Source organism: Medicago truncatula, chromosome 4 (genome assembly GCF_003473485.1).
Source record: "Medicago truncatula cultivar Jemalong A17 chromosome 4, MtrunA17r5.0-ANR, whole genome shotgun sequence".
NCBI lineage: Eukaryota > Viridiplantae > Streptophyta > Magnoliopsida > Fabales > Fabaceae > Medicago > Medicago truncatula.
In genome coordinates, this window is record NC_053045.1 from 2,726,308 (window position 1) to 2,740,639 (window position 14,332).

The 14,332-nt window shown below is 32.4% G+C and overlaps 1 protein-coding gene across 1 annotated transcript; it reads left to right on the forward strand.

Moving 5' to 3' along the window:
- The first annotated feature begins 6,868 nt into the window (after positions 1-6,868).
- LOC25491322 (peptide deformylase 1A, chloroplastic) lies at positions 6,869-11,126 on the forward strand. Its single transcript, XM_013599214.3, has 4 exons — positions 6,869-7,389; positions 9,649-9,738; positions 9,846-9,913; positions 10,663-11,126. The coding sequence occupies exons 1-4, from the start codon at positions 6,985-6,987 to the stop codon at positions 10,901-10,903; spliced, it is 804 nt and encodes a 267-aa protein (XP_013454668.1). The 5' UTR covers positions 6,869-6,984; the 3' UTR covers positions 10,904-11,126.
- The last annotated feature ends 3,206 nt before the right edge of the window (positions 11,127-14,332 follow it).

A 14,332-nucleotide genomic window follows, 5' to 3' on the forward strand; every position in this document is an offset into this window, starting at 1 on the left:
GGATTATTATTATATTGGAATGTACCACGCAAAAGGGTTATGCTGTTTCTAGTTGACTAGTTCTAATGTTGGTGTTTTTTTTCTTTCCACAGCACACAAGATCATTTGGGTCAACTATTTGACCCTAACGTACTCCTCTTCAAACCAAAGTCAAAGATGGCTTACGCAAGGAATAAAATAAGATGCGTATAGAAAGCACACGCTTGATATATATAAGGATAGATTAATTTGAGTTACTGCAAGGATATATTCACGTATAATTTTTTGAAGTATCTTTAAATGCAATATTATTTACTAGAGATTTGGGTTTAGTAAAATGATATACTCTACAAGTTGGGATCTTTTAAAAAAAAGTTTTATTTAGACAAAGAAAGACATAAAAATTAGAGAATAGATTCCATCAAGTCTCACACCATCATTAAATTTGTATATTTTAAAATTTTCGTCTCTCAAAATGAAACTCCTTTTATTTTGATAAATAATATAGCTTTATTTGTCTTTGTGAGCTTAGCTCAGTTGGTATGGACAATGCGTAATATATATAAGATTCAGGGTTCGAATTCTGACCACCGCAAAAAAAAAAAAAAAAATATTGGTATGAACAATGTATAATATATACAAGGTTCAAGTTCGAACCCAAACTAAAAAAAAAAAATATAGCTTTATTTACAAGGAGTTCAAAATGGAATTCCTTTTACAAGTTGGGATCTTCAAGGAATATATAATATAATATAAAATTGATAATAAAAAAATTGAACTCAAATGATAAATGAATTTTACCAATGATGAATCGTTTGAGAAAATCAAATTTGATTTATGGATGAAAAATTATTGGCCAGACCATCCTTGAGTCACAACCAAACTCTAGATTACCAAGACCCTTATTCGGAGGGTTAACTAAAAAAAGAACTTTGAAGTCTCAACTTTCAAGTTAGCCTACAATTATTCCACATGGATTTAAGTTATATTCAAGTTTAGTTTACAATTAATTGCACATGGATATTCATGTGGATTATACGATTCAAAAACAAGATCAATGCCGGAATGTAGAAACTATTCAAATCTTGTTTGGTGAACGTCAAGTTAAAATGATGCAACTTTAATTGTAGAGAATCTCTTGCGTGCATTATTTCTTGACTCAATCTCTACCTACCTGCCTAAACTTTGATTAATAGAGGACATAGCCTAAAGTCACTGTAATGTAAGTTTGCTTCAGCAGTGTATTTATCAATTCCACGATGGAAAACCATGTTACCAATGTTGTCGTAGATGCTTGGGTTTAGTTACTATAAATATATATTTAATTTGCTTGCATCAAATAAAACTTAACCTAAAGTTTGGAAAGAAGAATATTATGAGAAAAATTATGCGATGACTTGTTTAGGATAGGGTTTGGACTTCTGAAAAAATGACTTGGATTTGATCATATGCTTATGATCATCCATATCCAATAATCCTTTGTAAATGGATAATTATATTCAACCAAAGACCAAGGTCCTAGATATGGTAGGGAATATGTCTTAAATTCAAGAAGACTTTTTGTAAAGGAAAATTCAGTACTTGAAAAAGTCAAGAAAATAGTGGGAGTTTCATGTGCACATCCTCGAGCTACAATTTACAACTGCTTCCAGCTTTGTTACGAAGTTTTCAACGATAAGGCCATTAAGTGGACTGATTGATCTCTACCATTAAGTATTAAATGGAGATGGTTGCCACCTGAAATGGTTCAATTGATACTATCATAACCTCTGATCGAGTTTTTTTTTTGGTAAACCTACATCAGGTCATAACATCTAATCGACATCTTAAATAAATGTGAGCAATTTTGAGGGTCATATTGAACAACCATCTAAAAAAAATTATTAAAATGACGAGTCAGCAAAATAGAAAAGTTGCATTATAGGGTGATGTTTTGAGGTGGTGTAACTTCAAAGGAGAGATGTTTTATAACTTACAATTATTTTTGGACATTTTTTTTAAAAAAACGGTAATTGGTTTAGTAAAAAGGGACGGATTGAAATTCACTTTGGCTGGTTTGAAGGTGTTGGTTTATAATATATTTGTCCATAAATATAAGCATCTATTCTGAATTTCATTCTTATTCAGAAAAATTAATAGCAGAGTTAATGTATCTATTTTATGCATTAATATACTTAAAATACCCTCTCTATGTGCATACAGTTAATCTCGATTTTTTGTATTCCAAGACACTTAGAGAATCTCAAAAGAGATTATGGGAGTGTCATAGAGAAGGTTCCATGAGTTAATGAATTTATAGCCTAATTTTCCAACGCATTCGAGGAACTTGATGCAGCAAAGTGAGTATTGTAGAAATTTTCTTTTTACGAAACTAAATTAGCTTATTTAAATTGACACCATACAAAATCAAATCTGAAATCTCGAGGAAGAACATACTCCAAGATCCTAAGTCGACACCATCAGACCAACCTAAATGAGTTGACTCATATAATAATTGTTCTAGAAATTGTTAACGCACCTTAAGTGTTATAGAACTTAATTAATATTTTTATTTGAGACAACATTGAATAAAATAATAATAATATAAGAATGTACATTCTCCGATCATTATTATAAGCAAAAATCAATATTTTAGATTGATTCATTAAATGATGTATGTAGTCTATAATAAAGGTCATAAACATAATTTAATGAATGAATCTAAAATATTAATATTTACTTATAATAGTGACCGGAGGATGTAACTGCTTTAAGAGTTGCATAATTTTTACAATTAGATTAAAGTATGTATGAGTTGCATAAGAATGAACGTTATATTCTCAGAAGTGCAGAATTCTAAAAATAAAACATTTAAAAATCAAAGTAAGAGGTACTCCCTTCGGTGTTATTTATTAGAAACATTCGATTTTTCTGATTCATTGCATAAATGATATATTTGGTCTATATTATAGACAAAATATAATAATTACACAATGAATCTAAAAAGTAATCTTTTCCTTATAAATAGGATGAGAGGGAGTAGTAGTCAATACAACCCAAAATGAATTCTTTAAAATATTATAACCATAAGAGATGGTTTTAATACTATTAATTAGAATCTTTCAGGAAAAAAAAACTATTAATTAGAATGTTATTCTAAAAAGAAACAAAAAATCTATTTCGTGGTTTAAAAATTAACTTATATTTTGAAACAAAATTTTGTCAAATGAATTCTTATATATAGAACAGAGAGAATATAAAGTTGGCAACTTATATTATCCCCATAATTTCTTAAAAAAAAAAACTTGGATCACAAATTCTAGATATACAAAAATAAAAATAACATTTAGCCATGGTGGGAGTGGGATGTCTATAACTCACGAGAGAAACAACATGATCAATGCTCTTAAACCACAAGAGAGTGACATCATATTTTCATTTAAAATCTTAAGGTTTCGGGTGTATAAGTCACATTTCGTATATAATTAATATCTTATCCACTCATAGGCGACATATGACTTAACTTTTCACACTTAAAACCGAATAATTTTTCCAAGAAGTATGAGTTCCCACTTCCGATAACAAGAGTCAACACATGGTCCATGTAACGCCCTAGTCGTTATTTATTTATTTCTGATTTATTTAGAGTCTTTTATATAATTTTAAATAATTATTGTTGATGTTGTGGTGTGATGTATTTTATTAAATGATTTATTTTTATTATTTATTAGAATAATGTGAGAAATAGAATTAATAAGAAGTTTGAGGTTAAATTGGAATTAATAGAAATTAAGAGGAGTTAAGAAATATTTGGGAGGTTACAATAGGTTGGGAAAATAGAAACTGAGAGTCAGAATCAGTTTTACGTACAAAACAAGAGTTTTGGGAGAAAAGCCAAGAGAAGCTAAAGAGCCAAGAAGAGGAGTCCAATTTCTGTAGAGCTGTTCGTCGAAATTAAGGTAGAGGTGAGGCTAACATTCAGTAATCATAGTGTATAAATTCTGAATTTGTGATTTAACATGTTGTTGTTCTTAGGTTGGATAATTGAGAATTAGGTTTTGAGCATTCTAATTAGTTGTTAATTAATTAGAAAGTTCATAGAATTTGTGTACAAATGGTGTTCTGATTATAGGTTATTCATAGTCTAATGTTCCAATCAGTTTTGGGGTTGGGTTAATGAAAATTGGAATTTATGTTTGAAAAGTCGGTGTCCAACGTTTTGCAAATAAGTGATTATGTGAGGTTCTGGAAATCGATTTTTGGGTGGTTGAAACTTGAATTTTTCTGTAGATTATGATAGAGCTAAGTGTCAGGAGCGTGTAGGCGAAAACGGCATCGTAAATGGGTTAACGGTTTGGATTTTACGCGCGAAAACGTGAAAATTAGAAAATCTGATGTTGTCAGTCGAGCAGAAATCGGGCTACGATTTTGACCAGGTTTTGGGGTGTTTCAGCACGAAAAAAATCGTACTACGATGGGGAAAAATCGGGCTACGATTTTGCCTGACCAGGAACTTTTAAAATGCATTTTTCTTCACTCCAATTGCTTCCAAACTTCTTCCTAAGTGTAAGGACTTTATCCTAATAACCGTCTAGAGATGTTTTTAGGAAAGAAATAACCTTGTATAAAGGGTCTAATGAGTTATTGAGTTGGTTCTTGGGGTAAGAATGGAAGTTGTTTATAAAGATATAACCTTTCAGTGAATCTAAGCTAATTAATATAATTGATGTTGTTGGTTAATTCAAGCTACATATATTATGTGGAAAATGTATGATATAGAAAATATTGTTGTTTATATCATTCGAGTTGTTATTATTAACGTTGTTATGTTGCAAGTTGTTTATGTTGCTGTCTCTGTTGTTGTTGATTATTAATATCATTAAGTTGACCAAGTTGTGGAGTAAGTCATATTTATTTATGCACAGTTGTTGTTGTCGTTGATGTTGTTGAGTTGTATGTAGATATGCACAAGTGGAGTCAGTTGCATAATCATAAAAGCGGGAGGGCCCTGGCCCTGGAACGCCTTGTCGTTCAAAGCGGTGGAACACTTTGTTGTTCAAAGCGGTGATTAGCGGTGAGGACTTATGTCCTGAATGAATGCTTTAATCATTCAATTAGCGGTGAGGGCTTCGGCCCTGAATATGGTACCACATGCATGCGCATTGTTGAGGAGTCTTAGTGGAGTCGTTAAGTAGTTGCATGAGTCGATGTTGTTGGTTTTAATTACCATTTGTTGACGTTGTTAATGATGATATATTTATATATTGATGAATTATTATTATGATAGGGTGTTAGATTCAATTGATGAATTTATTATCTATAATTATTGTTGTGAATCTCACCCCTTCTGCTTGAAAATGTTGCCCTTCCTATGAGTAACTTGCAGGTGATCCTGAGTACTAGGTGGTGGCTCAAGTGTCTAGGGCTCTGATACGTACGGGATGGGATTTTAATGTGTACTTTCATTCCTATGTATCAAATTTTGGAACTTGATGTTGTAGCCCTTTTTGGTTGTTGAATTTATGTTGTTGAGGCTTTTATGTCAAGATTTATTATGGAGAACTAAACGGTTGTTGTTGATGCTTTTAATGCAAATATTCCGTTGCAAATTAATGATATTTCTGAAGGATGTTTAATTAAATAGTTTTTATATTCTATTTAAGAAATTTTGAAAATGTAGTGTGACATGCCCGTTTTGGGATATACTCTGATGTGTTTATTTATTATTTAATTGATTTTTGAGTAACGGGGTGTTACAGTCCACTTATGCTCCCCACCGAACCGAACCAAGGCTCTGACATCACTTGTTTGGGGAGTCCATAGGCCTTGAGTGAAAAAACGGGGTTAATGCTCCATAACCACAAGAGAAGGAAATTCTGCATCTCCAAGGGGGCCAATCTTCTTATACTTTTTTGGATTTTTTTTGTTGAAGGTTATGAATATGGTATGAATTTTATATGAAGCTCAAGAAGAAAGTGCATAAATAAAAGGAAGAAGATAAAGAGAAAAAAAATATGCTGGTGATTAACTATTAGATTTGACGATCTTGTATGATCCAATGATCTATTTTGTTTAAAAATGATCAAAATGGTAAAATTACACAAATTAATAAGGTCTACGGTCGATCACCTATGAAACCAAATTTATGAAGCCCCGATACTTTAAAATGGATGACGTACCGTATCCCCTGAGTATCCTTCACCGACACCTGCCCGATACTTTCCAATACGTATCAGAAGAGTATCCGAAGATTAAAATTTGTTTTTTTAAAAAATAATTATCCTATACTTCCCGATACATACCAGGAGAGTATCTGATCATTATCCTACACCGGTATCTGCCCCGATACTTCCCAATTAATGTTAACTAAAATAACTTAACTCTTCAGGACTGATGTGTTCTTTTTTAGATCGATATAGTATAACATTAACAATGTTCCTTTTGGATATAATATAACACTGATGATGCTCTTTTGAGGTATATTGTGTATGTAATTGGCTAATAATCACTCTCTTAATCGTCAATATTATTTATATTTATGTTGATGTGCTGCGAGCCTATGACTGATTTATGTTGTTTGTTAATATATTTTCATATTAAAAAATTGGTATAATTATATTGTACATTTATATATATAATTTTTTTATTAACGTATCTCAGTCGTATCGTATTTTGATTTTTTAAAAAATTTCGTATCGATATATCGGTGCAGTATCGTATCCGTATCATAACTCGTATTCGGGCTTCATAGAACCAAATTGATAAACAGAGATAAATTTAAAGATCAAAATGAAACTTTTGTTAATTAGAAAATCAAAACGAAATTCAAAAATTAATTAAGGGATCAAAGTTTATAATTTAGCCAAAATTGTAAAAATATTGTAAAATTGTGTAGGTAAGTCATCAAATTCGAGTAAACCATGAAATTGGTATGACTTGGTTACCCAAAAATTCCGTAGAAGAATAAACACAATCCATAAACCCACCCATTTCGTGGTGAAGATTTTACAGAGAGATATTCAGAAAATGAAGGCCATGGAAGCTTTACACTTACGGTGTATACTTCCACTATCCAGAACCAAAAACTCTCTCTTTACACTTCAAACAACAACCCCATTTTCTCTATCACCATTTTCAAAACCCCCACCATTAACTTTAACCTTATCATCTTCATCTTCTCAAAATGCTACTATAAGAACAAGAGCAGGGTTTTTTTTTGGTCGTACAAAAGATGATAAGAAGAAGAAGAAGATGGATTTGCCTGATACTGTTAAAGCTGGTGACCCTGTTCTTCATGAACCTGCTCAAGAAGTTGATCCTAGTGAGATAATGTCTGATAAAGTGCAGAAAATTATTGATGATATGATTAGGGTTATGAGGAAAGCTCCTGGTGTTGGTTTAGCTGCTCCTCAGATTGGAGTTTCTTCTAGGGTTAGTTGCATTCTTCATGATTTTTCTGTTTTTTTATTTACCCCCCCCCCCACATTTTTTTTTTGTTTTTGTGGTGGCTGGGGTTTGAACCCGGACCTTACATATATTATGCATTATCCATACCAATTGAGCTAAGCTCACGATGATATTTATTTTTTTATTATATGACTATGTTATTGTTGAAATTTGTGTTTAACTTGCTCAATTCATCTTTGTGTATATGTGTAAATGAGTTAGAAATAATGTCTGTTAACGAAGTTCGGCCAATTTCGCTTATGTTTTAGATTACAAAGTAGTTGTACTTCCGTTTTAGTGATAGTTAAAGAAGTAGGGTTTACCGTGTTACAACTCGGTCTAAGTTACAACATTCCCCTTGCCTAGTTGTAGTCTTGCGCCGCTCGTTGTCTTGGACCACTTGTCAATACCAATGAGCCATACACAACATTGTGTTTGTCTATCGAGCACCGACATAGACACTAGACATGATTTTGACACTGAGATATAGACAATGCCAATAATTTAAGAAGATAAAGTGATTAAACGTAACCATTTGTATCAGTCATATCATATGTATCACTGGTATGTCGGACATGCCTTCAATCTGAAGCCGCAGTGATGTAGTCAGGAACGAGTTCCTACGTAGGATCGGTCGGCCGGTGAAAGAACGTAAACACGAGGAACGTAACACGGTTCGTAAGTAGGATCGATAGGTTGTTGATAGAATTGAGAGAAATATATAGGGAAAATAGAGGGAAAACAGGGGAACCAAGCATAAAAACAGATATATTAGAGGAAAAACAGAGGAACCAAGCAATAAAACAGAGGAAACAGAGGAAAAACGGCAAAAAACAGAGGAAACAGAGAAAACACGGTTCGTAAGTAGGACCGAAGTACGGTCGAGGTGCTGTGGCACGTAAGATCGTGCGATCCTACGTGCTGGGACTCGTTCCTGACTACCTGGCAGTGCTACAGACTGTGTTGTTTTTGTGCACTACTGGTATTATTTATTCATTAGTTATCACCATTTTATCATCATCATCATCATTATCATGGTATTGCAGTTTGAATAAATATTTTGAGTCAATATCTATTTGGTTTTGAAATTGTAGGGATCTGTTAATTTAGTATTTGAAATTACTAATATTTAAAAATAGTTCATGGAATTGATTTTTTTTTCCGATCATACTAGTCTTTTTGATACGAAAGTACCGATCAAGATGAAGAGAAATTTTTATCGGACAGCTGTAAGACCGGTGATGTTGTACGTGACAGAATGTTGGCCAGGATGAGGATGTTGCGTTGGATGTGTGGTAAGACTAGAAGGGATAGGATTAGAAATGACAACATTAGGGAGGGAGGGAGGGAGGGTTGGGGTAGTACCTATAGTGAAAAGATGGTAGAAACTAGACTTAGGTGGTTTAGGCATGTAGAGAGAAAACTTGTGGATTCTGTAGTTAGGAGAGTAGATCAGATGGAGGGGAGTTAAATTACTAGAGGTAGTTAGGCATGTAGAGAGAAAACTTGTGGATTCTGTAGTTAGGAGAGTAGATCAAATGGAGGGGAGTTAAATTACTAGAGGTAGAGCACGACCTAGAAAAAGCATAAGAGAAACTATCAAGATGGATCTAGAGATTAATGAGTTGGATGAAAATATGGTTTTTGATAGAACACTATGGCGTCGTTTGATTCATGTAGCTAACCCCAGTTAGTGGGATAAGGCTTGGTTGTTGTTGTTGTTGTACTAGTCTTTTTGGATAGGTCAATTTAGTCGTCCCTGAAATTATCTCGTCTCTGAAATTATCTTGTAAAAACTAATGTGATTGAGATTATTGAAATTCAAAGATCATTTTGAAATTTAGTTAATTTCAGGTATTAAGTTGACACTTGAGGACTAAATTGACTAAATTGGTAGTTTACTCAATATTTTGAAGGAGCTAAGTTAATTGATTATGCATATAAGTTATTTAAAAGTGTTACCACACTTCAAATAAAGGACTAAGAAGGAAAAGAATCAAAAGGGGCGAATGAGCTCTATTTGAATTGAAGTTCAAATAGATTAAAGTTGTACTTAATTTGTTAATGCCGAGAAGTGAGAAGTTAGAATGAAAGTACTTCATGATTGCTTGCTTATGACAACAATAATGTTGGAAAATGAAAGTGAATTTGTGGAACTCACTTTCACTCCAGCTTGAAAAGTTTTTTTATTCCTATAAATTGAAAGTAATTTGAACTTGGAATTTTCATGTATGCGCTATGCAGATAATTGTTTTGGAAGACACCGAAGAATTTATTAGTTATGCCCCAAAGGAAGTGCTCAAAGCTCAAGATAGACATCCTTTTGATCTTTTGGTATGTTCTTATGCTGAGAAAAGGAGAATATTGACAGTAAATATTTACTTTTTGTCGTAAAGGTTCGGTACTTTAATACATATAATTCATTGGTTCTCTTGTTGCAGGTGATCCTGAATCCCAAGCTGAAGAGTACGAGCAAAAGGACTGCCCTGTTTTTTGAAGGGTGTTTGAGGTATATCATGATTTGTCCTTTTCGGTTTTCCATCTTTGTTTCTTACCACACTTGATTTGCCTAACTATTCATTTAATTGTTCGAGCGTGCAAGCAACTGAGATGTGAAGTTTAAACAATTGTGTCCCTCTTTTAATCTAAGAAATTTGTGCATGTATTGATTTGTACATTTACTTGTGTTGTCTAATAGCGGATCTAGCAGCATTATAAAAGTGCAGCAGAATTTTAACAAATTGTTATTGTTCCGCCATACAGGATTGACAACACTGACATTTACCTCCCAATTCCCAATAGGCTATTGACCATTTCACGACTAATGGCTAAACTCTAAAATTCAGTACGAAACCAATATCGTATCCCACTTTTTCTCGATTAATTTGAAATACGGAATAAGACTAATGCGAAGACAGAGTCATTGAAGCAACCAATTTGACATTTCATACAATGACTCCATTTAAACAATTGTTTCAAAGCTGATTGATAAGTGATTATTATTTATTGCTTAATGGCTAAAGAGTACCGTTACTTTCTTTCACATACAAGTTATCTCAACTCACTGATAGCTCTTGGTTAGCATCCCTGTACTAACTTTTATAAATTCATAGTAGTTTTGATAATTTTCGGAAATTAATCTGCTTATGCTTAGATGGTTTTTGTGATTTACTTAAATTTCGTGTAAAAAAACAGTGTATGCAGTCCTTCAATCCAGGGCACCATTAACATGTTCATCTGTTATATAACATTTTGCAGTGTTGATGGATTTAGAGCTGTGGTGGAACGTCACCTTGACGTTGAAGTTACAGGTTTGGATCGCAATGGTGAACCAATCAAAATAACTGCTTCTGGTTGGCAGGCCCGGATTTTACAACATGAATGTGATCACTTGGATGGAACTCTATATGTTGATAAGATGGTACCTAGAACTTTCAGAACGGTAGAAAACATGGACCTGCCTCTTGCTCAGGGATGCCCGAATCTTGGCCCTCGGTAGCGCAGGTTTCGGGACGTTGCTGCTGCCTCTGATAAGGCCGTCAACACAGGTTTCTTGTGCATGTTAGTGAGAATTTTGCATTTGTAGATCCTAAAATTGAGACCAGATTCAATATTTTAGAAATAGTGTCAGATTTAGACTGATGAAATCTCCCTCAATTTTCTATGCCGAATTTTGTCATTGCATTATAATGCCCTTTTTCATGATAAGTTGTTTCATGCAAGTTTCAGTGTTAAATATTATACTTAAAAAATTACTTAGGTCTGCAAGGACTTATGCATTCATTTAACTCCATTTCTCAGCTTTAATGCAATCTTTTATACCAATTGAGCAAAACTTGCTTATTTTATCCTCCAAATACGACCAAAAATTTGTCAGACTGATACATGAAAATGAAAAGAAAGTGGGTTTAATTTGTGCAAGGAATAAAAAGTACCTAGGCATAATTTATGAAAATTTGAAACAAACATGGGAATCAAGGATTTCCAATTTCACATTCATGGTAGGAAATTTGTAATCCAGGAAACGAACACCCCCTGAGTAGAAATAGGTAACATATCTACCAAAAAAAAAAAAAAGAAATAGGTAACATTAACTATTTCTATTGTGAAAGAAGCTCATACGAGTTAATGTAGATCATTATTGATGGATTCCAGCATGAATCACTTGTCATATGATTCATGGTGGATCAAAAGATTAACTATAAATTATAATCCATAACTAATTATCAATGAATTACGTAGCAAAATTTCTGTCAGCAAAAAAGAGCCTCACAAAATTTCGTAGTTAAATTGTAACTGAACAAGCCATGGCTATCCTATCCTATACCAAAAAAGATATCCTATACTAATACTTTTCTAGTTAGTAGTAGTTAATTTTATGATTAATCATGGACATATTGTGATCCATACTAAAATCACTATTATATATCCATCATCTTTGATTCTCACATGGACAATTCTCCACAAATAATTATGAACTATCAAGGTATTTATGTACATTAATTCTTCACATGGATAGGTATCACACAATCAAATTTTATTGTTTCTTTGGTGGCTGAACTTCCTTGAATGTCGACAAAAGATATAAAGCTTGTTTGAATTGACTAATTTGAGTTTATCTACCTGCATATGCAGTTATAGACTATTTGGGAGAGCTTATTGGAAACAACTTATAATGTGTCTGTAAGTTGTTTTCAGCTTATTTCCATAAGCTCTCCAAAATAGCTTATATAAAACCAGTCTGCCCTTATAATATCTTTTGTTATAACCTACTCTCCACATTAACAGTTGAAGTTTGCATTTAGTTATGGTAAACTGCGCTATATTCTTGCAACATATGTTGAGCATCAATGGAACTATTACAAAACTTGATGTTTTTATGCCAAAGGCAAACTGCTAGCTGGAAAAAATGTTAATGGAATTTTGAAAAGATGCAATCAAGGACTGTTGTCCTTGGATATTGAAGGTGTATGCTGTAATTCTACTAATAATAATGAATGAGAATCATGCAATCAAGGACTATTGTCCTTATAGCATCAGTTACAGTTACAGAATCAAGAAAATAACCGAAACACCATGTAACTCTCTAAAAGAAGGAAAAGACAACCGATGTATTGGGAGCGGCTTCGATGGTTGTTAGAGTTTTGAAGGATTTTCAAGCATCAATCTATCGTAGACAATATGAGACACTTCTCCACTCTTGAAAATATTTCATACCTGACTTGTGCATGGATATCGCGAATCACATTAATATTTGTCAATTATTGTTTGATTTGACGCATTAACTTATAACTAAACATTGAAGTATTTCAAGGTTATCATACATTTTTGGAGTTGATCTTACAAGATCTTGCCTACCATTCCTGTCTTATTCCATTGATTCTTTGTCTACCATCCACTATTATTCACCCCCCATGGAAGTATATAATAGTGATTCTTTGCTTCCATTTTGTCCTTAAAAATAAATATTTGGAGAATCACTATTTTTTTTTTTTAACTAAGCCTTTTTTTTATGGGTAAAAATTTTGCATCGTCATTAAAATGTAATTCTCAATACAAGGTTAAATATAATTAAAAACTTGATGACTAAGAACGAGTTGTCCTAGTCAAAGCATGAGTCACTCGATTTACTTGTCTCCTAATACAACTTACTCAAAATTACCATAATGACTCAAAATGTTTCGACAACTCTTGATAATATCTCGACATTTCACTCATTCGTTATTACTTGAGCTCGAATTTTAAATTCTCTAATCATATGTATATTATGTTGTAAATCATGTCTAAGTTGATAATTTTCAGATATTGCATGGGAGTGTGCATCTCTTCATCAAAAGCTATATTAAAAAAAAAAAAAAAAAACTCCAAAGTGTTATTATTGGAAGACAGTATAATATCCCCAAAGAAAATTGATAAGGATGAGTTAGTGGGAAATGTTAATGCTCGACTATGATTCTTTCAAAACACAAATAAGTGATTAGTGACCACAAGGGCTTTCACTTTCACGTGGATGGAACATTAGACTTTGTTCTAAAATGTCCAAACAGAAACATTCTTGAAAAGAAAAACATCTTGATTTGGACAAATTCGTTGTTCAACTTTCAAATCAATATGAGATCTTGCACTACTGACATTGAACCGTTACATATTCAAATTTGGTTTTTTAATTTGTTTATCTTTTTATAAGTTGAGTCGTGTCATCAATTTTTTATTTGTTCAATAATTGACTATGATTAGTAAAAGTTTTTTTTTAATAATATGATTAGTAAAAGTTTAACGACTGCTTATATAGAGATGAATGGTAACAAAAAAAAAAAAAATATAGGGATGAATCTTTGTCAAGTTTACAAATAGATATTTTTTAGGCAAGTCGTGTCATTAAATAATAACTTTAGGAATACCTCAAAATTGGGGAATTTAATTTTTTTTTCTATGCATGTAGAATTGAATTTTAAGCTTTTTATTTTTTAAAAGCTGTCTATTATTTGAATCAACACATATCAATGTCAACAATATTATTTGAATCAACACAATTCAATGTCACAATATATTTGAATCAACATATATCAATGTCAACAATATAACTTGAATAGGCTAAAATAAGTTAAACAAATGCTACCAGCTACCAAGTGTCATGGGTAAAAGTCAAAGGTAAATTTTGTCAATTAAAATTCAATTTGTACATTATTAATCCTTGAGTTGAAATTCAATTTGAATGAAAAACCAGTAGATTATTAAGAGATCAATAATTAATGTATTTGATCTATAATGTAGACTAAATACTTATGTATTTAATGAATTTAAAAAGTAATACACTACTACAGAAATGACATTTCACATCAGTGGAATTCGACTTTTCACATCGGGTCCCAACCGATGTAACTAAAGGTGAGGTTGTATGTCTACCCCTTTTCACATCGGGTATATA

Bases quoted from the DNA above. Each gene is read 5' to 3' on its own strand.
- LOC25491322 (XM_013599214.3), top strand. From the start codon at position 6,985: ATGAAGGCCATGGAAGCTTTACACTTACGGTGTATACTTCCACTATCC. The intron at 7,390-9,648 runs GTTAGTTGCATT...TGCGCTATGCAG, and splicing joins AGATTGGAGTTTCTTCTAGG to ATAATTGTTTTGGAAGACAC. The intron at 9,739-9,845 runs GTATGTTCTTAT...CTCTTGTTGCAG, and splicing joins GACATCCTTTTGATCTTTTG to GTGATCCTGAATCCCAAGCT.